Below are 25,558 nucleotides of genomic sequence, written 5' to 3' on the forward strand. Positions count from 1 at the left end.
ACTGGACTAAAGGTTTAGTTAAGGAGTAGACTGGACTAAAGGTTTAAGTTAAGGAGTAGACTGGACTAAAGGTTTAGTTAGGAGTAGACTGGACTAAAGGTTTAGTTAGGAGTAGACTGGACTAAAGGTTTAAGATACGGAGTAGACTGGACTAAAGGTTTAGTTAGGAGTAGACTGGACTAAAGGTTTAAGATACGGAGTAGACTGGACTAAAGGTTTAGTTAGGAGTAGACTGGACTAAAGGTTTAGTAAGGAGTAGACTGGACTAAAGGTTTAAGTTACGGAGTAGACTGGACTAAAGGTTTAGTAAGGAGTAGACTGGACTAAAGGTTTAAGTTACGGAGTAGACTGGACTAAAGGTTTAAGTTATGGAGTAGACTGGACTAAAGGTTTAAGTTATGGAGTAGACTGGACTAAAGGTTTAGTAAGGAGTAGACTGGACTAAAGGTTTAGTTAAGGAGTAGACTGGACTAAAGGTTTAAGTTAAGGAGTAGACTGGACTAAAGGTTTAGTTAGGAGTAGACTGGACTAAAGGTTTAGTTAGGAGTAGACTGGACTAAAGGTTTAAGATACGGAGTAGACTGGACTAAAGGTTTAGTAAGGAGTAGACTGGACTAAAGGTTTAAGATACGGAGTAGACTGGACTAAAGGTTTAGTAAGGAGTAGACTGGACTAAAGGTTTAAGATACGGAGTAGACTGGACTAAAGGTTTAGTAAGGAGTAGACTGGACTAAAGGTTTAGTTAGGAGTAGACTGGACTAAAGGTTTAAGTTACGGAGTAGACTGGACTAAAGGTTTAGTTAGGAGTAGACTGGACTAAAGGTTTAAGTTACGGAGTAGACTGGACTAAAGGTTTAAGTTAAGGAGTAGACTGGACTAAAGGTTTAAGTTATGGAGTAGACTGGACTAAAGGTTTAGTTAGGAGTAGACTGGACTAAAGGTTTAAGTTATGGAGTAGACTGGACTAAAGGTTTAAGTTACGGAGTAGACTGGACTAAAGGTTTAGTAAGGAGTAGACTGGACTAAAGGTTTAAGTTACGGAGTAGACTGGACTAAAGGTTTAAGTTACGGAGTAGACTGGACTAAAGGTTTAGTAAGGAGTAGACTGGACTAAAGGTTTAAGTTACGGAGTAGACTGGACTAAAGGTTTAAGTTAAGGAGTAGACTGGACTAAAGGTTTAAGTTAAGGAGTAGACTGGACTAAAGGTTTAAGTTAAGGAGTAGACTGGACTAAAGGTTTAAGTTAAGGAGTAGACTGGACTAAAGGTTTAAGTTACGGAGTAGACTGGACTAAAGGTTTAGTAAGGAGTAGACTGGACTAAAGGTTTAAGTTACGGAGTAGACTGGACTAAAGGTTTAAGTTAAGGAGTAGACTGGACTAAAGGTTTAAGTTATGGAGTAGACTGGACTAAAGGTTTAGTTAGGAGTAGACTGGACTAAAGGTTTAAGTTATGGAGTAGACTGGACTAAAGGTTTAAGTTACGGAGTAGACTGGACTAAAGGTTTAGTAAGGAGTAGACTGGACTAAAGGTTTAAGTTACGGAGTAGACTGGACTAAAGGTTTAAGTTATGGAGTAGACTGGACTAAAGGTTTAGTAAGGAGTAGACTGGACTAAAGGTTTAAGTTAAGGAGTATATAAGATATCCAAAAAAGACGTAACAAAGTATTTCTACTTCTATACACCTGGACCGCCATTAGATGAATGATTTGCTGGTAAATGACGTTGAAGGCGCTTGGTTTATATTTTCAATGTCACAAAATCTGCATTTCAAACCATTTTGTTGCGTTTATCTTAATTTTTATGTTACTTAAAGTGACTCTCTAAAGTGACGAGATAATATCATAATTTTACAAATTTTAAATTTCAAATTTTAGAATTCTACAAATTCAAAGTTCACTTTAATACTGCGACACAACTATACATTACTAGATGTATGGAAATGTCCAGCAGCTCAGATAAGAGGGAGAGATATGAAGGCAAGGCTAGGAAATATTTTTAAAAAGCCTTTATTAAGAAGCTAAATCCATTAAAAGAGTCACGTGTTTCGTCAGGGCTTTTACCTAAACACAACACAAAATGGGTGTGGCCACGCCCATGAAGTACAACCGACCAATGGGAGCCAATCACATGATCCAGAGGATGACGTGACCGGTGAAACAAATGAAGAAACAATAAAAACAATAAATAATAAGAGATGACACAACAAAGACGAAGAAGTTCGGTACCACAGAAAGAAAAACAGAAGAAACAGAAAACGTGACGTCTAAATCCTCTCTAATACTTGACCTCCTCCAGAAGGAAAAGTATAAAGCTGCAGCTGATGAAGTCACTTTGTTGATAAGATCGTCTGCAGAAGGTTTCAGCCGTGAGATACTCACACAGGAATCTACTGGTTTCAGCTTCGGGACACGGAGGGGGAGTCGGGACGAAAACAACGGCAAGGGAAACACGGATTAAGTGAATTATTATTAAATATCAATGCATTCCACTTATGTAGAGGAGGTTGATGCGTCAACACATACGGGACTATGAGACCGGTGTTCATTCTATTTCCTAAACATGAACTGTCCCAAGATATTTTAAGCCCAACCATGTTGTCCTTCCTGAACTTTGTCCATGTGCACAAAACCAACAGATTGCAATTCATGACTATTTCACGCAGGGCTCTCCAGTGTCACGCATTGAGCGTGACTGTCACGCATTTCGGTCTTATGTCACGCCCTCCCGCCACACATCGTATTTCTCACGCTGAAAAAAAACTCTAGGCTATTTAATGTGCCGCAGCGCACAAACATGACCCTCATCATGGAGGAATCAAGCACGTCTCCCCCGAATCCCCTGCCAATCAATAAAAAGACATGGGCTACACGAATAGCCAATCAGAAAAACGTATCTGTTGTATCTGGGTGAAATGTAATCCCGGCCGCGCCTCCGCCACCTACTTATTTTCTTAAAGCAAAAAAGAATAGTACCGTAAAAGTCGGGTTAAAAGCCGCTCCTACCTCCGGTCAGTGTCAGTGCTGTAGCAAGCTAGGAGCAGCGCGCTGCTGCTAGCTAGCGCTGCTGCTGCTAGCTAGCGCTGCTGCTGCTACAGCCCACTGCTGCCGCTACTGCCCGCGTCCCCTCTGCCCAAGTCGGGTGTCGAGCCTGGTCCCGCTACCTTCGGTGGTTTTCGGGAAGCTAGCGGAAGTTAGCGGGGAAGTAACGGAGTGCTAGCAGGAGCCCCAGCTAGCTACAGCGGGGAGCTAACGGGGACACTGACCGAAGGTAGTAGCGGCTCGTAACCCGACTTTTACGGTACCTGAATCAAAATGGAACATTTCTGCTCTTGATTTTTGGACGCCTTCTGAAAATGATAGCTTTCCAAAATAATAAAAAAAACAACCCAGGTGATGCTCACCAGACCACCGACGCTGCAGCAACCTTCCTCGCACTTAAAAAAACGAAAACACACATCTGGGAGCATCGGGTGACTTTAACCAATAGACCCAATTAACCAGGAACCAGCAGAGAGAGAAGCCAGACGCACGTATCCACAGGATGCAATCAAAGACAGTCTCAGGTGAACGGCAGCGCTCGCTCTCTGTTCGTCGTGGGCCAAGAAGAGCAGCTGTTGCTCGGGAATTGCCCGTGTTTTCCGTCCCGCCCTCTGATTCTGGGTAGCCGCCGCACTGCCGATCCACCGCCACGGCTCGCTGTCAATCACGCGGTGCTGGACCGGAGGGAACGCAGGCGGGACGAGGGCGTCTCCACCTGGCTTCCATTAACCTGCCGCTGCCCTGGAACAATGTGGAGGAGCTTCCAGAGAGCCGTGTGGGAGCGTCATGGATATCCCTGTAATAAAACCTAGTGCACGCACTAATAAAGTTTGGCTGCGCTCGGAAAACGTTCTCCCCGCAATGTGTGAAGGAGATCTGCCGCCTGACGGCCGTGGCGTCTTTGATGAAGAATGTCCGGCTCTCCGGTGGGAAAGAAACCCAACAACATGCAAACGTACAGAGAAGCCTCTATGCGTCTGTGTTTATCCTCTGCGTGGCATGGAGCTCTGATGCGTGAGGTTTGTATATACGTGTGCACATGCAGCCGAGTGACGGGTGGAGACAGACATGGAGGTCAGCGGGGGAGAAATCATGAGCCGCCAAACAATCTCCATCAAACTCAGGCTGGAAATGATGTGGTTGACTAACTTATACTGTCAGAAAGCTTTATACATTTTTTCATGAATATAACAAGTAATGGTTTCCTACCACTGTCATATCAGGACAGCAAATATGAAGCTACAGCTAACTGCTAGCGGCTCTTACAGCTTCTAACATCGTCCTCTGGACATGTTTACATGTGTGATCATCGACATGTCTCAATCTCTAGTTTCAAGTCTTCTTCAATACAGCATGATGTTCATTTAGTAAATTATGGTCATTTAGAGTCAAACAGACCATAAAGCAGGGGACGCTTTAGGGGCGGGGCTACAAGGTGATTGACAGGTCTCTACGTCACTTCTCTTCAGTCCATATATGATCACTTCCTGTTCACTGGTTGCACAAAAGCGTGGATGGCGGTGGCTGTATTCCAAGATGGCGACAAAGAAATCGGCAAACTGGAGGCTTCATAACATCAGTCCACAAACCAATGAGTGACGTCACGATGACTACGTCCACTTCTTATAGACAGTCTGTGGTTGAGACCCTTTGGGATAAGCTAAGCTGCTAGCGGTGGTATATTTAGTCGTATCAATCTTCTCAGCTAGAATAAATAATACGTGTGTTTCCAAAAATGTCAAAGTCAGAGTTAATAAACCCTCAAACTGACAGTTTCACTGAAGTAGTTTCTTCAATTCCAGATGCTTCATGGACCTGCAACAGTTGTGAGTTGGCCTTTATGTGCCGGTTTTGTGTTTTACGTGAATGCAACTAGTTGCTCAACTCAGAGCTGAGTGACACTTCTGCTGGTCGGGCTGTGAGTGTAACAGAGAAAAAGAAACGCTCCTGCAATGCCGGAGAGTTAAATTAAATGATTTCTGACTCACACTGGTGCCACTGTCTCCAGGAATCTCCAAAGTAAACTGTGGGTAATGAAATTATGACGCTTTAGAATCTCACGCAGAGAGGTAGCCACTTCAGAGGCTTCGGGGATTGATCATCACTGAGGCTCCGGTCCAAACCGGCGAGACAAAGCTCCGAGTTAGCAGAGAAAGACTCCCTTCCAAACCCGTCCAGACCACGAGCCCATTCCTGGGAAGACGGGCCAGTTGCCCCCGGGCATCTCAGCCGAGCTCCATTGGGATAATTCACGAAAATAAAGCCAATGGAAAGTCAACTAGGAGCCTTCAGCGTGGTGGATACACAAATGAAATGCATCCACACGACGAAGAAACATCAGAGCAAGAGACGTACTTCATAATATCCAAAACGACGAGTATTGGTGGGCGGGAGAGAAAGAAGACGAAGCCAACAAACAGGACTTTCAACAAGAAACCTGTTGGTTGTGTTGCATAAACCTAACTGTTGGTGTTGTTGCCTAAACCTAACTGTTGGTTTTGTTGCCTAAACCCAACCGTTGGTTTTGTTGCCTAAACCTAAATGTTGGTTTTGTTGCCTAAACCTAAATGTTGGTGTTGTTGCCTAAACCCAACCGTTGGTTTTGTTGCCTAAACCTAACTGTTGGTGTTGTTGCCTAAACCTAAATGTTGGTTTTGTTGCCTAAACCTAACTGTTGGTTTTGTTGCCTAAACCTGATTGTTGGTTTTGTTGCCCAAACCTGATTGTTGGTATTGTTGCCTAAACCTAACTGTTGGTGTTGTTGCCTAAACCTAACTGTTGGTTTTGTTGCCTAAACCTAACTGTTGGTTTTGTTGCCTAAACCTGATTGTTGGTTTTGTTGCCTAAACCTAACTGTTGGTTTTGTTGCCTAAACCTAAATGTTGGTGTTGTTGCCTAAACCTGATTGTTGGTATTGTTGCCTAAACCTAACTGTTGGTTTTGTTGCCTGAATCTAAGCATTCGTAGCTATTTTGAGCCCAACCATGATGGTTTTTATTAACCTAACGAAGTGGTTTCGTTGCCTTAACTAAAAAAAAGTTGCGTCAATGGTTTGGTAAAAAGTGACAATTAGCAGCCCTGTACAGGAGCCCAACAGCTCCTTTTGGAGACTGTGTTGTTGTATTTGTGTACTCGCTGCCGTCAATGGAGCCGCTTAGGGGTGGTCCCGCTTATCTCTTCTGCTCGTGAAATCACTTCAAAGTGCTTGTAATTTCTCACGCTTAATCTGTACTGTAATTTAAAAAAAACTTCTTCTGAAGTCCCTCCTCTCGCAGCGACCCGGGGTTGTCAAATGAAAACATAATTTATCCCGTGACCTCGGCGCTTCAGGAAATGGTTTGCTGGCTGTTCAGCGATCGGCCTTGAAATAGGGAGCTGTGGTGAGAGACTGCGGGGGTTTGTGAAACATGAAACAAAAGGTGGTCTGGCCCCTCAATCTACAGTATCAGGTTTGAGAGATTTCAGAAAAATGCACACGTCCATTTGGAAAAAATCTTGTATGGAACCATTTGTATGTTTGCCAAACTGAGGTTTTCCTCCACTGAAAATATTTATTTAAAAAAAAAAAAGACTGAAAGTATTTATTTCAAGGCAATCCTTTCCTGCACCATGTCCTAAATGTGGTTTCTGTAGCTTTTGGCCCTCAGAGACTCAACTGGCAGTCCGTGACTCGGGTACTTTCAGGTTCAAAGTCTCGGTCCTGCAGGATTTATGATCCAAATTTCTTTGTTTAGTAAAAAAAGAAAGAAGGGAAACCTTAATCACGAGAGATTTTTTTAAAGTCCTCAATGCATCATTGTCTCCCAGTGCTGGCTGTGTCCTTGAGTAGTCTTTGTCATGGCTTTACAAGGCCGGCCATGGAAAGCTTCTTTCAGTCCGACATGCCTGCATTAGTCAGACTTGGTGACAGACGTTTGGGAACAAAGCCTTCAGGATGTGCAGCCGATGGCCAGACGTCACAATACAAGAGCTGGTGATGACTTTGGTGATTTTAAAACCTTTTCTTTTAAATTTGCTCGGATTCCAAAGGAGATTCTGTCCATGTGTGTTTGTGTGTTTCATGTCAGGAACAGACCGTAAATTAGCTCGTGGCATGTCTTTATGAATGGCAATGTGAGTCAGTCTGCCTTTTAGTCCAGACAGAAATATCTCAACAACTATTGGATGGATTGGAATTACATTTTGTATAGACATTCATGTTCCCCAGAGGATGAATCTGTGTGACTTTGGTGATTCCCCAACTTTCCATCTCGCGTCACCATGAGCTTGAAATTTGTGGTTTTGACTGAAATATCTCAACAACTATTTGATGGATTGCCATGGAATTTGTTGCAGACATTCATGTTCCACAGAGGATGATTTGTAATAACTTTGATCCCCCTGGTGGTCAGGAGAGAGAATGCAGCTTTAACACATGAAGCATAGACTTCTATACAACCAGAGGAGTCACCCCCCTGGTGGTCAGGAGAGATAATGCAGCTTTAACATAAAGCATAGACTTCTATACAACCAAGAGGAGTCTCCCCCTGGTGGTCAGTAGAGAGAATGCAACGTTAAAGAAAATGTGTCCTACTGTGAAAACTCATTGTAGCATGATGGAACAAGTTTGCAAGCTATTTGCAAGCTAACGTTAGCTTCTATATATTAGCAAGCAGCCGTAGTTAAAGCTAAGCCACATACTAACATGCATAGCTTTCTGATTCATCCACGTTAAGCTATATCACAAGTTCATACGGTCAAAATGCTCAAGCTAAACTTACAGAAATGTAGTTAGCCTCAAACCTGTTGGACAAGACACGGTAATGTTGGACATACTGAGGGTCAGGATCCACAGTTTTCCTCATTCCCTCTGCGGATGCCTCTGGTCTCATTGTGTGTATCCTCAGGTTCTTATCCCTGTTGGTAGTGCATCCCACCTAACAGCAGCTTTTGGACATTTTTTCTGTTGTTTGCAAAAAGACGAAAAAGTCACAAGGAAGTTTTTGTTCAGATTGTGACGCCCCGATCCGACTTATCTGTGCAGACCCGCATAGATCAAAAAAGAAAAGAAGTCAGGATTATCATCTCATAGTGGCCTAGTCAGCAGGAGTCCTCTGAGTGTGTTTCTGTGCGACTTCGTGTGCAGGTGTTGGAGATCAGAGCTGGTGGGGATAACCCCGGGATCTGAGTGAAAGCTGAGTGAAAGTTAATGGGATGGAGGGTCCTCAGAGGGCACGGGGGGAGGAAAGGGGTCGTGACATTTAATCGTCCTGCCCCGGCAGGCCAAGGCACTGACAGCGAGGTCAGGGCCGGGGGAGGTGGGGTGAGGACGTGGACCAAGGAGGACACGGGTGGGGCGGACACACACAAAGAGCCTCTCAGTGCCGTGATCAGGCTCGTCACCCAATAAGTCTCCTGCAACTCTCTCCTACGGCTTAACTCTGTGAAATACACCTGGAACACGACCCCGAGGCCACGGATGACACCAGCTCCACTACAATAGAGATCCAGGGGGGAGAAATCCCTCTTGAAGGACACGTTTCGCCCCAACGTTTTGCAGCGTAGACCCTTTAAAAGACAGCAGACGCTGAAGCCTTTTTGAAAGACACTGAAGTAAACACACACATCGTGATGCAGTCGAGCCGTCAACCAGCGCCGGTCGCCCGGACCAATCGTGAAGCAGTTTGGCGCGGAGCCGCAGCCCAACAGGAAGCCGTCGGCATAAACACGAGCTATAAACGGAGTAAACAAACGCACACGGACGTGGACACGCTGCTGATTAAAGGGCAAAGAGGTGTTCAGAAACCCAACAGACCCAAATGGACTCTAATCTGAGAAAAGTCAACAAATCAAGCTGAGCAGAGATACAAATATAAAAAAAAGATTGTTTCATTTTGACACAATCATTCATCCATAAGTTGTGTGTTTTTTCAGCAAACCACATCCACTGCTGGGCATTTAGAGGATAAGTGGTTTGCTGGCAAAGGAAGAAAAAAAAGAGGCATCTGGCTTTACTTTGTGTGCTTTTATTTTGAAATTTCTAGTTTTCCTTCTTAAGGGGAGACCCATTGTTTGTTATGCATTGGTCTATATTTATCTTCCATAACACGTCTTCTGTTAGACTTGAGGAAAGGAAAACATTATTTTACGATATAAATATATAAATATTACGGGTGTCGGGATATTGACGATAACCATGCACGTGCAATATTGATATTGTGGTAATGCGATTTTGAATCTCCCTCCACTTATATTTTGTGTAAATAAACGGTCAAAAAAGAGACAAAGCCCACAATATAAAAGTCAAAGATGAATTTCCCTGATTGCATTATTGTTTAAAAAAAACTAATTTCCTAAAGACAGCGCATTAATATTATCGTGAATTATTTTCGTCACAATAATCATGCAGTGAAAATCTGATATTGTGAAGTATATCTCTTTTTGAAGATAGAGCTGGAGATCGTTTCCATTTGTCCATTTATATCGCCAAGTATGTTTGCACTTCATAAGGAATGTGACTGCATGACAATAAACACAAAGCCATTAGTGCATGATCAAGTTTCACCACCAACAAAATCACATCCAATAACTGAGACTGCTATCACCTTTAATACTGAACCTTTTAGTTACAAAGTAACTAAAATGCACTGTTTGTAGTATTACAAAACAATGCATTACTACAGTATACTACAGTACTATAGTATACTGTAGTAATGCACTGTTTGTAGTATTACAAAACAGTGCATTACTGCAGTACAACAGTATACTACAGTACATGAAGTCACAGTATTGAGTAACTTGCTATAAAAGTAATTTACTGTAAACGTACAGTCAAATATTATTACGGTGTACTTTTACTACTTGTAATACCTTAAAACAGTGCATTACTACAGTATACTAAAGTACAACAGTATTACAGTACAACTACAGTACTGTAGTTGTACTGTAATGCTGTTGTACTGTAGTAATGCACTGTTTTAAGGTATTACAAAACAGTGCATTACTACAATACCAAAGTATTACTACAGTACTAAAGTACAACAGTACTACTACAGTACTACTGACATACTACACTATTACTGTGGGTACTGTGCAGTACTACTGCAGTAGTACTACTAGGACTCCAACAGTACTACAGTACCACAATACTACTGCAGTAGTAGTACTAGTACTACTGCAGTACTACAGTATACTACAGTACTACAGTATACTACAGTACCACTACAGTACTACTACAGTACCACTACAGTACTACTGCAGTACCACTACAGTACTACTGCAGTACTACTGCGTCCACAGAGCCACAGGGCCCCGGGAAACGGACCGGATGAAACGACAGTAAAGGTAGCTTCTGGTTACAAACTTTGGACCAATCAGCGCGCCGCGTTGCTTCCCGCAGCAGCAGCAGCAGAAGTTGAACCTGGTTGCCGCTTCACGGGACGAGACGCCGCTAATCTGCGCCTAAAAAGCCGCCCGCTGCCCGCCGCCTCCCGCCGGCACGTCGCAGCGCTCGGCCCGAGGAGGAGCGCTCTCCCGGGGGATGACAATGTTGGGTATGTACGTGCCGGACCGGTTCTCTCTGAAGGCGTCAAAGGTCCAGGATGGAATCGGTCTCTACACGGCGAGGCGGGTGAAAAAGGTGTGTAGTTGTGTTCTGACTTGGCAACTTTGTAACCGACTCGTGTAACTTCGTAAAGAAACTGTTTAGTTGCGTGTTTCCTCCCTTCCTGCTCGCCTGGTTCCTCTCGGTCTCTCTCGGGGAGTCTGGAGCCCCGCAGCCGCTCTGACGTGATGTGCCACGTAGCTGCAGCGACTCCAGTTGCTCCCCTCGCGCGCGACGCTACAATGTATCCATGTCGGGAGAGGGAGAGAGTGTTGCCTCGTGGAGCAACAAAGTAGCCCACAAAGTACACAGCAATGTTACATACGAGCAGTTAGTTTCATGTAGTTTCAGACCCCCCGCTGTCAGACACACAGGAGGCGTGTGAACTGTGTCAAGAGGAGAGCAGCAGTGATGCGTTCAGGTTCAGGGCGCTCTCATTTTGTTATGTTGTTGTGGCTTAAAAGACACAGGTTGAGGATGAACATGAATGCAACATGAAGTACGCATTTTGACCACGCCCCCCCATGTCTGGAAGGTGATGAGTATATGTCCAGTACTGAAGGATGTACTTCGATCTGGTCGTAAAAGTACACCATAACAATATTTGACTGTACGTTTACAGTAAATTACTTTTATAGCAAGTTACTGTAGTTTTTTTTACAGTACATTACAGTAAAATGACGGCTCGATACTGTGATTCACAGCAGTATGTTGCTGTTGTAATACTGCTTTAAACTGTGATTTTTTTACAGTACTTTGTAGTAAAATGACAGCTGTTACTTCACAGCTAACAAATTACTGCAATGTAGCAGTATTTAGCTGTTGTAATACTGCATTGACCTGTGATGTTACAGTAAAGAGTTCTATAAGTACAGTATAGTACTCCCATACATTGAGATCATGAAACAATGCAGTATCATTTTAAGGAAATATCACAGTTAAAGCATGTAAAGTGCCATTAAGGTAATTTATTGTGATTTAATGGTTTACAGTGTAGTAATACCACCGTTTAGAAATAAAAGTACTGCATTCAAAACTTAAGTTAAGTAAGTATTGAAGTGTTAGCATCAAAATACACTTAAAGTAGAAGTACACAGACTAGTAGGAAGTATTGATCAAGTATTGCTCATCAATTTAGTGTTGCAGTCAATGCTCATAATCCATAATTATACATCATAATACTTGTTTATTAGTACAAGTACCTCAACAGTAGTACTTTCCACATTGAAGTACCACAGTACATGTACGCTGGTTTGGACGTCCACTGGAGTGAAAGCCATTTTAATAATATTAAAATATAATATTCATGGTGTGAATGTTCTGTTTGTTCTGAAGGGAGAGAAGTTCGGTCCGTTCGCCGGTGAGAAGAAGCTTCCTGTTGAGCTGGAGGAAAGCTCGGACACGCGGCTCATGTGGGAGGTGAACACACACTCATGTTTCACACACCTGCAGCAGAGGAGTTATTGATCCTGATCAGTGCTGACAGATTAATGTTTACCATCACAGAGTAAATAAAGGTTCTCCTCCAGTATCCAGTATCATGTGATCAGGACATCATGATGTTCCTCTGATCTTTGATCATGTGACTTTGTAAACAACCAATCAGTGTTTAGACCAACAGGAGGAGAGCTAGTAACGTTAGCAGCACCGCTAACAGAACCAACAGGAGGAGAGCTAGCAACGTTAGCAGCACCGCTAACAGAGCCAACAGGAGGAGAGCTAGTAACGTTAGCAGCACCGCTAACAGAACCAACAGGAGGAGAGCTAGTAATGTTAGCATCACCGCTAAGGGAGAACTAACAGGAGGAGAGCTAGTAACGTTTGCAGCACCGCTAACAGAACTAACAGGAGAGCTAGTAACGTTAGCAGCACCGCTAACAGAACCAACAGGAGGAGAGCTAGCAACGTTAGCAGGACCGCTAATGGAGAACCAACAGGAGGAGAGCTAGTAACGTTAGCAGCACTGCTAACAGAGAACCAACAGGAGGAGAGCTAGTAACGTTAGCAGCTTCGCTGTTACATGTTGATGCGTTCAGGCTCCACTCAGGCAAAATGAGTACTTGCTGAAGGTAAATGATAACCTTCTCATGATGCGTTCATATGTAATCTAGTAAAATGTAGTGTTGGTGAAAAACTAGAATGGTGACGTTTAATTAAACTGCAGATCAATGAACCACACGGCTGATGTAGATGGGCTCTCATGGGGAGCTGTGATGTCACCGCTGTGATGTCACCGCTATGATGTCACCGCTGTGATGTCACCACTGTGATGTCACCCTGTGATGTCACCGCTGTGATGTCACCGCTGTGATGTCACCGCTGTGATGTCACCCTGTGATGTCACCCTGTGATGTCACCGCTGTGATGTTGTTTATCTCGCGGCGGCCATATTGGAAGGGAACCGTCCCGTTCACACGACGAGGCTCACTTTGAGGAAGAGGAAGAGGAGGAAGAAGCCTTGCTACTGCGTGTTCCTCTGCTCTGTCCTCAGGTCCGCGGCAGTAAAGGAGACGTTCTCTACATTCTGGACGCCAGCAACCCGCGACACGCCAACTGGCTGCGCTTCGTCCACCAGGCGCCGTCAGCGGAGCAGAAGAACCTGGCGGCCATTCAGGTAGACGTCCTCCAGCGGGGTCATTTAAAAACATCGTCTAAGAAGAGACTTAGAAAGACAAGGACGCTGCTGTCAGGACGCCTTTAAATGTGTCTGTACTGAGAACCGAAGACACGGAACGTCTGTTCCTCTACGAGGAGAACCCGCTGGAGCTGAGCTGCTCTGTTTAGTTTAGTGACATCATCATGATGAAGACTGCAGGTGAACACATGAACTCATAGATATCACCGTGAAACTTCACCACTTCATCACTGACACTAAGAGGAGGATTTATTGTGTTACAAGTTTTATGAAATGTTATGTTTAAATATGCTAATGAGGCATTATCTAATTAAATACGTGCTCATTTTGATACATTTCCAGAACATAAATGTGAATGTTGGATAAATCCAGGTTCAGAATTATTATTTCATATTGTTGACATTATATAGTGAAATGTTTTTACAGAGAGAGAGTTTATGATATCTCTTTATTTCACTCCATAAATCAGAAAACACTGTCAACAGACACTTAAAAAAACAATTTCCCATGTTTTTAGTATTTTTTTTCTCACCATGAAACTTCACCATTATTGTTATTCATCATTGAGACGATTATTATTTAATGTTGAGTTTAAATATGCTAATGAGGCATTATGTAATGGTAACTTTTGGGAAATTTAGGAGAAATCTACAGACGCAAACAGACAAAGTAGTAAAATAAACACATAAATGTGTATTTTAAGCCTGGAAAACCTTCCTAGCGAGAAGTTTCTTTCAGTAGCGAAGGTCAAAGATGTGACTTTTATTGTGTTTTCATTCTGTAAAACATCCCAGTTTAGTTTAACAGATGACATGAACACATAATAAGTTCCAGTCTGATGATCAGAGGCGAGGGACCGGACATTAAGACATGCTGGATCTGGGAAGTTTCACCTCCTGCTCTCTGCTGCAGAAGATAAAACAGATTGTTGTGGAGGGGGACGAACCTTCAGGTCCAAGTTCCTGCCGTTAAACCCGATGCTCAAAGTGATCGGTCGTTTAAAGGTCATCATGTGTGTCGACGCTCTGCGTTCCATCAGCGCTGACATTTATTGTGCAGCTTTCCTCTTCTTAATCATTATTTATGTATATTTACAATCCCGCCGTTAAGACAAAATGACTGGCTTGATTTTATTAGCGTGACCTTTTGGGACGACGAGAGTTAATGGAAACATTTTTTAGGGGTTTGATCTTTTGACCTGCGGCCTCAATCAGGCTGAGCAGACTGTCGTCTGGGTGTAATGGGTTCAGCCTCCAGCGTGCATCACCAGGAACTCTCACAGCAGAGGTTTAGACCAACAGGAGGAGAGCTAGTAACGTTAGCAGCACCGCTAACAGAGAACCAACAGGAGAGCTAGTAACATTAGCAGCACCGCTAACGGAGAACCAACAGGAGAGCTAGTAACGTTAGCAGCACCGCTAACGGAGAACCAACAGGAGAGCTAGTAACATTAGCAGCACTGCTAACAGAGAACCAACAGGAGGAGAGCTAGTAACGTTAGCAGCACTGCTAACAGAGAACCAACAGGAGGAGAGCTAGTAACGTTAGCAGCACCGCTAACGGAGTACCAGTAGGAGGAGAGCTAGTAACGTTAGCAGCACCGCTAACGGAGAACCAACAGGAGGAGAGCTGGTAACGTTAGCAGTAACGTTAGCAGTAACGTTAGCAGCACCGCTAACGGAGAACCAACAGGAGGAGAGCTAGTAACGTTAGCAGTAACGTTAGCAGTAACGTTAGCAGCACCGCTAACGGAGAACCAACAGGAGGAGAGCTAGTAACATTAGCAGTAACGTTAGCAGTAACGTTAGCAGCACCGCTAACGGAGAACCAACAGGAGGAGAGCTAGTAACGTTAGCAGTAACGTTAGCAGTAACGTTAGCAGCACCGCTAACGGAGAACCAACAGGAGGAGAGCTAGTAACGTTAGCAGTAACGTTAGCAGCACCGCTAACGGAGAACCAACAGGAGGAGAGCTAGTAACAGTTCCGACTGGAACAGAAATATTTAAGTAGCATGAATGCAGCGAATAGGAAGTCATGCTTTGTGGTTGTCGTCTCAGGACGGAGAGAACATCTTCTACCTGGCGGTGGACGACATCGAGACGGACACGGAGCTCCTGATTGGCTACCTGGACAGTGACATGGAGGAAGAGGAGGAGGAGGAAGAGGAGGAGGTCATCAGAGATGACGAGGAAACCAGTAAAGAAGCCAAACGCCTTGAACTGGGTACAGTGGAATTATGTAACTATGGAATTGTGGAATTATGTCCACGTCTCAAAGAAACACAGACATGCTGATCTCTGGGCTCACAGTGTGTGTGTGTGTGTGTGTGTGTGTGTGTGTGTGTGTGTGTGTGTGTGTGTGTGTGTATGTGTGTGTGTGTGTGTGTGTGTGTGTGTTTGTGTGTGTGTGTGTGTGTGTGTATCTGTGTGTGTGTGTGTGTGTGTGTGTGTGTTTGTGTGTGTGTGTGTGTGTGTGTGTGTGTGTCCTCAGAGATGCTCATCAAGAAGGAGGACCACCCCTGCCTGCTGTGTGAGAGCAGCTTCCCCAGTGAGGACGTCCTGGCCGCTCACCTGCAGACGCTGCACCAGCGGCCCGGCAGCGAGGAGAAGGAGTTCAGGTGCAAGACCTGCGGCAAGCGGTTCCCCGTGAAGCAGGCCCTGCAGCGCCAGTGGGTTCTGGTTCCGTCTCTAACGTCCTTTAATGTAGCTTAGCTTCAGCTTCAGGAAGTCTTGTGTTGTTTGTTACGGTAAAGAGATTTGAAAGGGAATAATAATAATAATTATAGAAAAATGCAGAGTTAAAGTAGAAGATTGCTCCAGTTAGCTTAGCTCCAGTTAGCTTAGCTTAGCTACAAGGTGATTGACGTTCACGCCGTTGTCCGCATTGTAAAATGTGTAAATGTCTTTTTTTTACTTCTCAATACTTCCTTGTAACCATGTATCTAATGTCACATTGCTATGAATTGTGGGTAATGCCCTTGTGTTATATACTGTTTGTTTAATTCTCCCTGAACCTCCATAAAACCCACAAATCTTCCACTCCCCATGCTAAGCTAAGCTAACCTTTTTGTACAGACTACAGCTAGCTCATCCCCTCTGTTTCCAGTCGCTATGCTATGCTAAGCTAACCGTCTCCTGGCCGTAGCTTTTATATTTTAACTCTTCGCAAGAAATCGAACACATATCTAGTTTCAGAAATTTCAAACTGTTCCTGTAATTAGTTAATTAAATCAGATTAATGTTTTAATTCATGTATTTTAAGACATAAGTTGTTTAAAATGAACAGTAAAGGGATAATTATTCAAAATGAGTTCATTAATTTAACTTGTTTATTCTCCTCAGTGTGCTGCACTGCTCTGAGTCTCTGGACCAATCAGGAGACTCCAAAGCTCACCAGTGTTCCTTCTGCCACAACACCTTCAGCTCCATATCCAGGTGACAGAGAACCCATGAGAACCTATAAGAACCCATGAGAACCTATAAGAACCCATAACCCTCAGAACAACACCATTGTAAACACCAACTCCTCTTCCTCCTCCTTCTCTTCCTCCTCTTCTCCTCCTCTCCTCCTCATCTCCTCATCTCCTCCTCTTCCTCCTCCTTTCCTCTCCTCATCTCCTCTCCTCATCTCCTCCTCCTCTTCCTCCTCCTCCTCCTCTCCTCTCCTCCTCCTCCTCCCTCCTCTCCTCCTCCTCCTCTTCCTTCTCCTCCTCCTCCTTCTCCTCCTCCTCCTTCTCCTCCTCCTCCTCCTCCTTCTCCTCTCCTCCTCCTCCTTCTCCTCCTCCTCCTCCTCCTTCTCCTCCTCCTCCTCCTCCTCTTCCTTCTCCTCCTCCTCCTCCTCCTCTCCTCCTTCTCCTCCTCCTCCTCCCTCCTCTCCTCCTCCTCCTCCTCTCCTCCTCCTCCTTCTCCTCCTCTCCTCCTCCTCCTCCTCTCCTCCCTCCTCCTCCTCCTCCTCCTCTCCTCTCCTCCTCCTCCTCTCCTCCTCTCCTCTCCTCCTCCTCTCCTCTTCCTCCTCCTCTCCTCCCTCCTCCTCCCTCTCCTCCCTCCTCCTCTCCTCCTCTCAGCTTCGAGCAGCACAAGGAGGCCTGTAGAGGCGACGCTCGCTTCATCTGCAAAGCTGAAAGCTGCGGCAAAAGATTCAAGAGCAAAGATGCGCTGAAGAAGCACAAAGGGAACGTCCACACGGGTCTGTCTCACACACACACACACACACACACACACACACACACACACACACACACACACACACACACACACACACACTTCTCCTCCTCCTCCTTCATGATGGAGTTAATCGTCCATCGGCACTCGAGGAAGTGAAGTCGCTCTACTTGACCTCGATCAGTTAAAACCTGCCATGTTGAGACCACGTCTCTAATTACTGACCCGTGTGTTCTGGAGGGCGGCTCACTCCTTTTGGATAATTGGACCTCCGCAGCTATTTATTATGGGATGGAGGGCAGGGGGTGGGGGGGGGTAATCAACCCCGAGAGTGAGACGCTCATCTCAGAGGCCGACGATCCGGCTCTTTATGGCACTCCAATGTGGTCGGGAGGAGGGCTGTGTGTGTGTGTGTGTGTGTGTGTGTGTGTGTGTGTGTGTGTGTGTGTGTGTGTGTGTGTGTGTGTGTGTGTGTGTGTGTGTGTGTGTGTGTGTGTGTGTGTGGGCGAGAGGGAGGAAGTGCATCAGACTCGTCAGATGTGGGTCATGCGATTCAGTTCCAGATAAGTGGACCAAAATGGTGGTATGATGATGATGAGGAGGAGAGTCGTCCAGAGAAACTTTGGTGACTCTTCCTCCTCCTCCTCTTCCTCCTCTTCCTCCTCCTCCTCCTCCTCCTGCTGTCTTTAATGCATTGCAATGTTTTATAATCGGCTTTTAGCACTTTGTAATTATAGTTATGAGCGCTCATAAATATTCATAATCATGCGTCATTATGAAGCTTTGATGTTCGATGTGACGGTCGAGGTTCCCACCTCTGTGATGAAGTATAATCATGGTTTTAATATTATCATAATTAACTCTGAGGGGTCATCTGTGCTTCAAAGTGAAAAAACAACTATTTGATTTGTGTATTGTACGATACATATTTACTTATAATGCTTTATATAAATATCATAATGTGTTACAAACGTGGGAATTATGACACCCTTTGATCTGTGCAACGTGACCAGAAGTTCTGAAGTATTATGACGCTTCAAGTTATTATAAAACACTTTAAAATGTGTCATCATTATTGTTATTGTTGCAGTAGAGACGCGCTCTTTGTGATGATTGTGTGGAAATTGCTGTCGTGATTGCCCACTTTTTTATTGTCATTATTTTTCCCATCAGTCCTGCAGGTTCAGGTTCAGGTTCGGTCATTTGATTTTAATCTTTTTCTTCTTCTCTCTTCCTCTCAGGAAGCGCACGGCGGAAGCTCACGTGCACCATCTGCAACAGGAAGTGCTCCTCGTCTCTGAATCTGCAGGAACACAGAAAGGTGAGGGGTGCACTTACAATGCATTCTGGGTAACGAAGCGCAGAGGGGCGGTTTCTTTCTCACTCGCTCATCCCCACAGAAAATAAGGCCGAAATCGATGAATCTCAGATCAGATGAAATATGATTCTTCTCGTTCCTGCAGCATTAATAACTCAAACGATGAGGCGCGTTGTCCTTTCATTTGAGGGAAAGACCTGGAAAGTCCTTCAATTTGATGTTTTAGAAGGTCTGAGAACCCTGAAGGTAATTTCAATAAACTCACGTGCAAATTAATATAATTGTACGAGACAATTAGCAGGAATGCGTTAAAATCTGGTGTGGAAAAGTTCAACGTGTTCTGGTTTTTTATTCTGATTTAGAAAATCAAGAACATGTAAAGAGTTTAACCTTCACCTGCGATGAGTCGGCTTTTAAAAATATCCGTGTGTGATATTCCTGCGTGTCCTCTTTTAATATTTATTATGTCGCTCATGACGGCAGAAATGATTTGCACTTTTTTTTTTACCTGTTTCTATAACTGTAGATTGACATTACATCATCATAAAAAAAGAAAACACGTTTAATAAAGTGCCGTCCTCCTCCAACACAAAGGCTCATCATAAATATGTCACATGTTAAACTCACACGGCTTCTTCCATCCATGACATTCAACAAAAGTTCCCGTGGCGAAGCGGCTTAAAGCGTCCGTTATCACGTCTCGCTGAGCGGCCGTTTGACGGGCATTAGCATGCGCTGCTTATTGGAGCGGCGCTCTGAGGCGGAGGAGGGGGATTGGAACTTTTCATCACTTTAATTGCTTTTCTGTCAGAAGACGTCCGCGGAATGGAAGCGAGACTTAGTGTCTGTTGACCGCCGGCGCTTCAGAAACTTAACCGCTCTTCTGTTGCAGGTCCATGAAATACTCGACTGCCACGCGTGTGACAAGAAGTTCATCTCCACCAACCAGCTGAAGCGTCACATGATCACGCACTCCGGTAAGCAGGCTGCGCGTTTGATTCATATCACGGTAATTTGTAAGATTCTGGCGGTTTCACGGTATATATATATATATATATATATATTCTTTTTGTTGAGTAAACACATTCATTCTAGCTAAACATGGAGGGACTTAGGACCCAGGGGAATGTAGGTGAAAAAAAGCTTGCCCACTATCACAACAAGAAGAAACAGGAAGAGACAGACCGAAAGGGCGAGCTTTACCCAGCATGCAGTTAGGCGGTGTAATTTAATAAATGTACAATTATTAGTGTTACGAATTGTTTGTGTCACAAACTGTTGTGTCGTGATGTTTTACCCGCGTTAGTTGTGGGTTATTAATTGTTGTTATAAAGTTATAACCATGACTAAAGTTATGGTTATAACCATAACTCACCGCCGCTCTGCGTCTGTTGTTTTGTTTAGAGAAGCGGCCGTACACCTGCGAGATCTGCAGCCGCTCCTTCAAGCGCCTGGACCAGGTGACGGCTCACAAGATCATCCACAGCGAGGACAAGCCCTACAAGTGCAAACTGTGCGGGAAAGAGTTCGCCCACCGCAACGTCTACAAGAACCACAAGAAGGTGAGCGGCGCCGAAAGACCCAAAAGACCCGAAAGACCCAAAAGACCCGAAAGCCCCGAAAGACCCGAAAGGTCCGAAAGACCCAAAAGGCCCGAAAGACCCAAAAGACCCGAAAGGTCCGAAAGACCCAAAAGACCCGAAAGACCCGAAAGACCCAAAAGGCCCAAAAGACCTGAAAGGCCCGAAAGACCCGAAAGACCCAAAAGACCCGAAAGGCCCAGAAGGCCCGAAAGGCCCGAAAGACCCGAAAGACCCAAAAGGCCCAAAAGACCTGAAAGGCCCGAAAGACCCGAAAGGCCCGAAAGGCCCCCCGGGGGGATGGAACAGCACGTGTTCCAGAACTATGTTGTTTATCACAGTCAGAAGCCGTTAATGACGTCATTATCGTAAAGGTTTTCATCTTTCCGATGGTCCTTGAACACATCATTCGCGACAAACGCTTTAATCAGAAAAAGCAGCCAAAAATAATATTACTTTTTTTTTTTTTTTCTACACGTCTTATTTTAAATCTCGCCCTAAATAACTTGTTTACTTTAATCAGATTGTGTTAAAAACTTTAAACTCTGAGCTCTTCAGTGAAACTATGACGTCATGATTATTCACCTGAGGCCAACAGTCATGTGACCAACAGTCATGTGACCACAAGAGGAGAAACTGTGACTGAACTTCAGAGGGAGGATGTAAACATGTAACAAGTTAAATAAATAAAACACGTAGAGCCTCCATTGTTGTTCCAGGTAACATTATTGGACACTTGAAGAAATATTGATGTACAGATTTCATTGTTATTTAAAAAAAAAAATCAAAGAAATTCAATTTAGATTTGTTTTATTTTTTATTTTATCATTTAATGGATTATCATTGTAATTGTGTTAATCTGCACAAAAGACATGTTTGAGTTCTACTTCTCGTCAGGATGCTTCTGTTTCCATAGAGGAGCAGAACTTTTATATATTACAGTGAAAAGTTAAAGATTCAGAGAGAAATGAGACGGGAGCAGAAATGAAGAGACAGCTCTCAGGGGCCAGAGGGTTCACGACCCGCTGAGACTTCAACTTCACAGGATTTTAAGAAGCTGATTTCTGAGAGGAGATATTGATTGAAAGGCTGTAATCAATCAGGTCTCGTTGGTGTCTGTGGGGTCTCTGGCCCCGCCCCCCTGAGGGAGACCATGTTTACTTTAGGGATTGAGGTGTCACTCAAGAAGGAGGAGGAGGAGGAGGAGGGGGTGAAACAAAACAGAAGCACTTTGAACTTAAAGCCCTTAAGCTGCTTGTCCTCCATTAAAGCATCTTCATCAACACGATGACATCATGAACACGTCTCTCTCTCTCTCTCTCTCCCTCCCCCTCTCTCCCCCCTCCCCCCCTCTCTACAGACTCACTCTGAGGAACGGCCCTTCCAGTGTGACGAGTGCAAAGCGTTGTTCCGCACGCCGTTCTCTCTGCAGCGCCACCTGCTCATCCACAACAGTGAGTACGAGTGTGAGGGTGTGACTCCGCCCACATGATGTGACTCCGCCCATGTGATGTGACTCCGCCCACAACGAGGGGCAGGGTTTCATGTGTCCTTGAGTACATGAAATGTAACTGTACTCGTCAGGAGACGTTTTAAGCTTCTGTGAAGCCTTGAGTTTGTTGTTTTGGCCGCCATCTTAGTTTTAAGTTTCATGGCATACATTATACAGTATATCATAATCATAATGCTCACGCTAAAGGCTGCAAGTTATGTGCATTGAACTCGTCTTTTTACTCACGATACTCTTACTGGAGTCCAGAACTCTCTGGGGAACGTGAGAAGTACTGCGGAAAAGATGATGTCATCCCTCCTGTAGTTTGATCAACCCGTCTGGAGTTACAGGCTCCTCATGTCCTCATGTCCTCATATCCTCATATCCTCATGTCCTCATGTCCTCATGTCCTCATATCCTCATGTCCTCATGTCCTCATGTCCTCATGTCCTCATGTCCTCATATCCTCATGTCCTCATGTCCTCATATCCTCATGTCCTCATGTCCTCATATCCTCATGTCCTCATGTCCTCATGTCCTCATATCCTCATGTCCTCATGTCCTCATGTTCTCATGTCCTCATGTCCTCATGTCCTCATATCCTCATGTCCTCATGTCCTCATATCCTCATGTCCTCATGTCCTCATGTCCTCATATCCTCATGTCCTCATGTCCTCATGTCCTCATATCCTCATGTCCTCATATCCTCATGTCCTCATGTCCTCATGTTCTCATGTCCTCATGTCCTCATGTCCTCATATCCTCATGTCCTCATATCCTCATGTCCTCATGTCCTCATATCCTCATATCCTCCTCATGTCCTCATGTCCTCATGTTCTCATGTCCTCATGTCCTCATGTCCTCATATCCTCATGTCCTCATGTCCTCATATCCTCATGTCCTCATATCCTCATATCCTCCTCATGTCCTCATGTCCTCATTTCCTTATTTCCTTATTTCCTCATGTCTTCATATCCTCATATCCTCATGTCCTCATGTCCTCATGTCCTCATATCCTCATGTCCTCATGTCCTCATACCTTCATTTCCTCATGTCCTCATATCCTTATATCCTCATTTCCTCATGTCCTCACATCCTCTTATCTTCATATCCTCATATCCTTCTATCCTCATATCCTTATATCCTCATTTCCTCATGTCCTCACATCCTCATACCTTCATTTCCTCATGTCCTCATATCCTTATATCCTCATTTCCTCTTATCTTCATATCTTCATATCCTCATATCCTTCTATCCTCATATCCTTATATCCTCATTTCCTCATGTCCTCACATCCTCATACCTTCATTTCCTCATGTCCTCATATCCTTATATCCTCATTTCCTCTTATCTTCTTATCTTCATACCCTCATATCCTCATACCCTCACCTGCGTGGATATTCCTATTATTCGAACTCAACGGGAGAACCTTTTAATATTATCGTCCTAAACGTCTCCTCCTCTTTTCATCTGTTTGAGTGTTCAACAAACACAGAAAGTCCACGAGGTCTTCTGGACGCGTCGAGACCTCCAGAACGACCCGCAGCGCCAAAATGAATCTGAACCTCGCCGCAAGTATTCATGAGGCGTTTGAGCGTCGTTGACTTTAATTATCATCAAGTGAATGTTTGGAGTTGATTAAAAACACGACGGACACTCGGCTTTCCAGCTGAGCTGACCGTCATCACACACACACACACACACACACACACACACACACACACACACACAGCTAACTGCCCTGTGTAAATTGAATGATCTCCCCATAATGGAAACAACTCCTCTCAACAATGGAGGCCGTTGTCGGGGCGGAGGAGGCGTGAAGGGGAACACCGGCTCTGAACAGCTGAGATTGTGTCTGTCTGGCGTTTTTACTGCTTGTCGGTGGAATGATTAATACAATATGGCGCTGCACTGTAAAAAAACAATAAAGAAAGGAAGCGTTTTGACGTCCCGACGAGACACATGGCGGAGCGGTTATTCTCCTGCTTCCCCCGGGACGACTTCAGCTGCACATGCTCAACAAAAAAAGGACGACTTCTGCTGGAAAGAGCCCAGAAGCAGAGCTTTCTAAAGACCATTGTTGGCTCCGTCTGGCAGTGAAACTCTCCTCTTTGTGCTTTTCTTCCTCTCTTCTTTTTCTTCTTCTGTGCCGGTGAAATTGGGTCTCCCGCTCGCCGCGTGATGGCCGTGTTCAGAGGCGCCACAATGGGAACAAACCTCTTCCCTTTGTCCCTTTGTCCCTTGTCCCCGCAGGTGAGAGGACCTTCAAGTGCGACCAGTGCGACGCCACCTTCAAGAGGAAGGACACGCTCAACGTGCACATCCAGGTGGTGCACGACGGGCACAAGAAGTACAAGTGCGACCTGTGCGAGAAGGCCTTCGTCACGCCGTCCGTCCTCAAGAGCCACAAGAAGGTAACGAGCCGCCGACCTCCAGACTCGAGGTCGGCTTTGTCCGCAAAATGGCTGCTGCACTTATTTCTAGTTACGTGGAGTTGAAAGAGGCTCACCGAGCTTTCAGGAGGACGGCGGTTCAAGCGCCCGTCTGCACGCAGCGACGGAAACGTTATGTCACGATGGAAACGACATCAAATAGTTCTCTAATAAAAACATTATTTACATGTTGGAGGATTTAATAAAGGAGAACAGTTAGTTTTAGAAACAGGAAGTGTTATAAATCTCCATGTGAGTAAATATTTATCAGCCAAATCAAATATTTTACAGGATATTCAACCTTAGTTTCTTTCTAGCACATTGAATACTTGACTTGTTTCTCTAAAGGGTTTATTTAAAGGTGATAAATTATATTATGAACATGAGATATGAGTTAATAATTATAATCCTCTCTATAGTGGAGGTTGCTTTATGGACTTTAGTGGTTACTCCTTCAGTCTGTGTTCCTGTCTCTGAGTTACAGAATGTGAGTTCCCTCTGGTAAACAGTTGTGTGTCCAGGACTTTTATTGTGAAAGGTACAAACTGAATCTGTCGAGGTTGAAAGGAGTAATAAAGTTTCCCGTCTTTGTTCGGAGCACTTAACCTCCGAGTTGTTGCACAATGTTCAATTGGTTGATGCCTTTATTCAGAGAGAAAGCTCAGAGAAAAACAACCTTGCTCTGGAAAAATACAATGTATATATATAAGAATATATATATATATATATATATATATATATATATATATATATATATATATATATATATATATATAAGAATATATATATATATATATATATGTGAATGCATCACGCTGTGAAGGCTGCTCTTCCTCCTCCTCCTCCTCCTCCCTGTCGGAGCGGCTCAGACCTCCGGCCCAGGCGGGGCGCGTCCCGTGAAGTCTGAGGAATCAATTCTCCGTTGATTAGAAATGGCAGTTAGCCCATTAGCTCCGCGGGGGGCAGGCCGGTGGTTCAAAGCCCGCCGGACAGATCCCGCCGCAGATATTACGACGACGTCCGGTTGAGCTCGTTGCAGCGAGATTGAAACCAAACGGCTCCTCGGCACGAGGCGAGGAGAACCTGTTTCTATGTGAGCGCAGCGGGGAAGACGAGCCGCTGAGATCAAAGCGCAGGTTCACGTCTCGAACGCGTCGAGTTCAAGTCCCAACCGATAAGAAGCACGCAGGAGCTGCTTTTAACTTTGAAACATCCGACTCAGGTTCCTGAAGGATCGCAGTGGTGGAGATACATCTGACATTTGTTTATTCAATGAATCAATTCAATCATATGGAGAAAAAAAAGGTTGAAAAGG

At 44.5% G+C, this 25,558-nt stretch overlaps 1 protein-coding gene across 1 annotated transcript in view; it reads left to right on the plus strand.

Annotated features, from left to right (window-relative positions):
• Window positions 1–10,565: 10,565 nt before the first annotated feature.
• prdm5 (PR domain containing 5) overlaps window positions 10,566–25,558 on the plus strand; it is a gene marked incomplete at both ends in the record, with an annotated part of 37,592 nt that continues 22,599 nt past the window's right edge. Inside the window, 11 exons of the mRNA XM_079220637.1 lie at window positions 10,566–10,658; window positions 11,958–12,041; window positions 13,114–13,236; window positions 15,316–15,486; window positions 15,763–15,926; window positions 17,322–17,443; window positions 18,660–18,739; window positions 19,629–19,713; window positions 20,141–20,298; window positions 21,677–21,770; window positions 24,065–24,225. Coding sequence (XP_079076763.1) covers window positions 10,566–10,658; window positions 11,958–12,041; window positions 13,114–13,236; window positions 15,316–15,486; window positions 15,763–15,926; window positions 17,322–17,443; window positions 18,660–18,739; window positions 19,629–19,713; window positions 20,141–20,298; window positions 21,677–21,770; window positions 24,065–24,225 — 1,335 coding nt within the window. The remainder of the gene's footprint in view (window positions 10,659–11,957; window positions 12,042–13,113; window positions 13,237–15,315; window positions 15,487–15,762; window positions 15,927–17,321; window positions 17,444–18,659; window positions 18,740–19,628; window positions 19,714–20,140; window positions 20,299–21,676; window positions 21,771–24,064; window positions 24,226–25,558) is intronic.

Source organism: Taurulus bubalis (genome assembly GCF_910589615.1).
Source record: "Taurulus bubalis genome assembly, chromosome: 7".
Taxonomy (NCBI): domain Eukaryota; kingdom Metazoa; phylum Chordata; class Actinopteri; order Perciformes; family Cottidae; genus Taurulus; species Taurulus bubalis.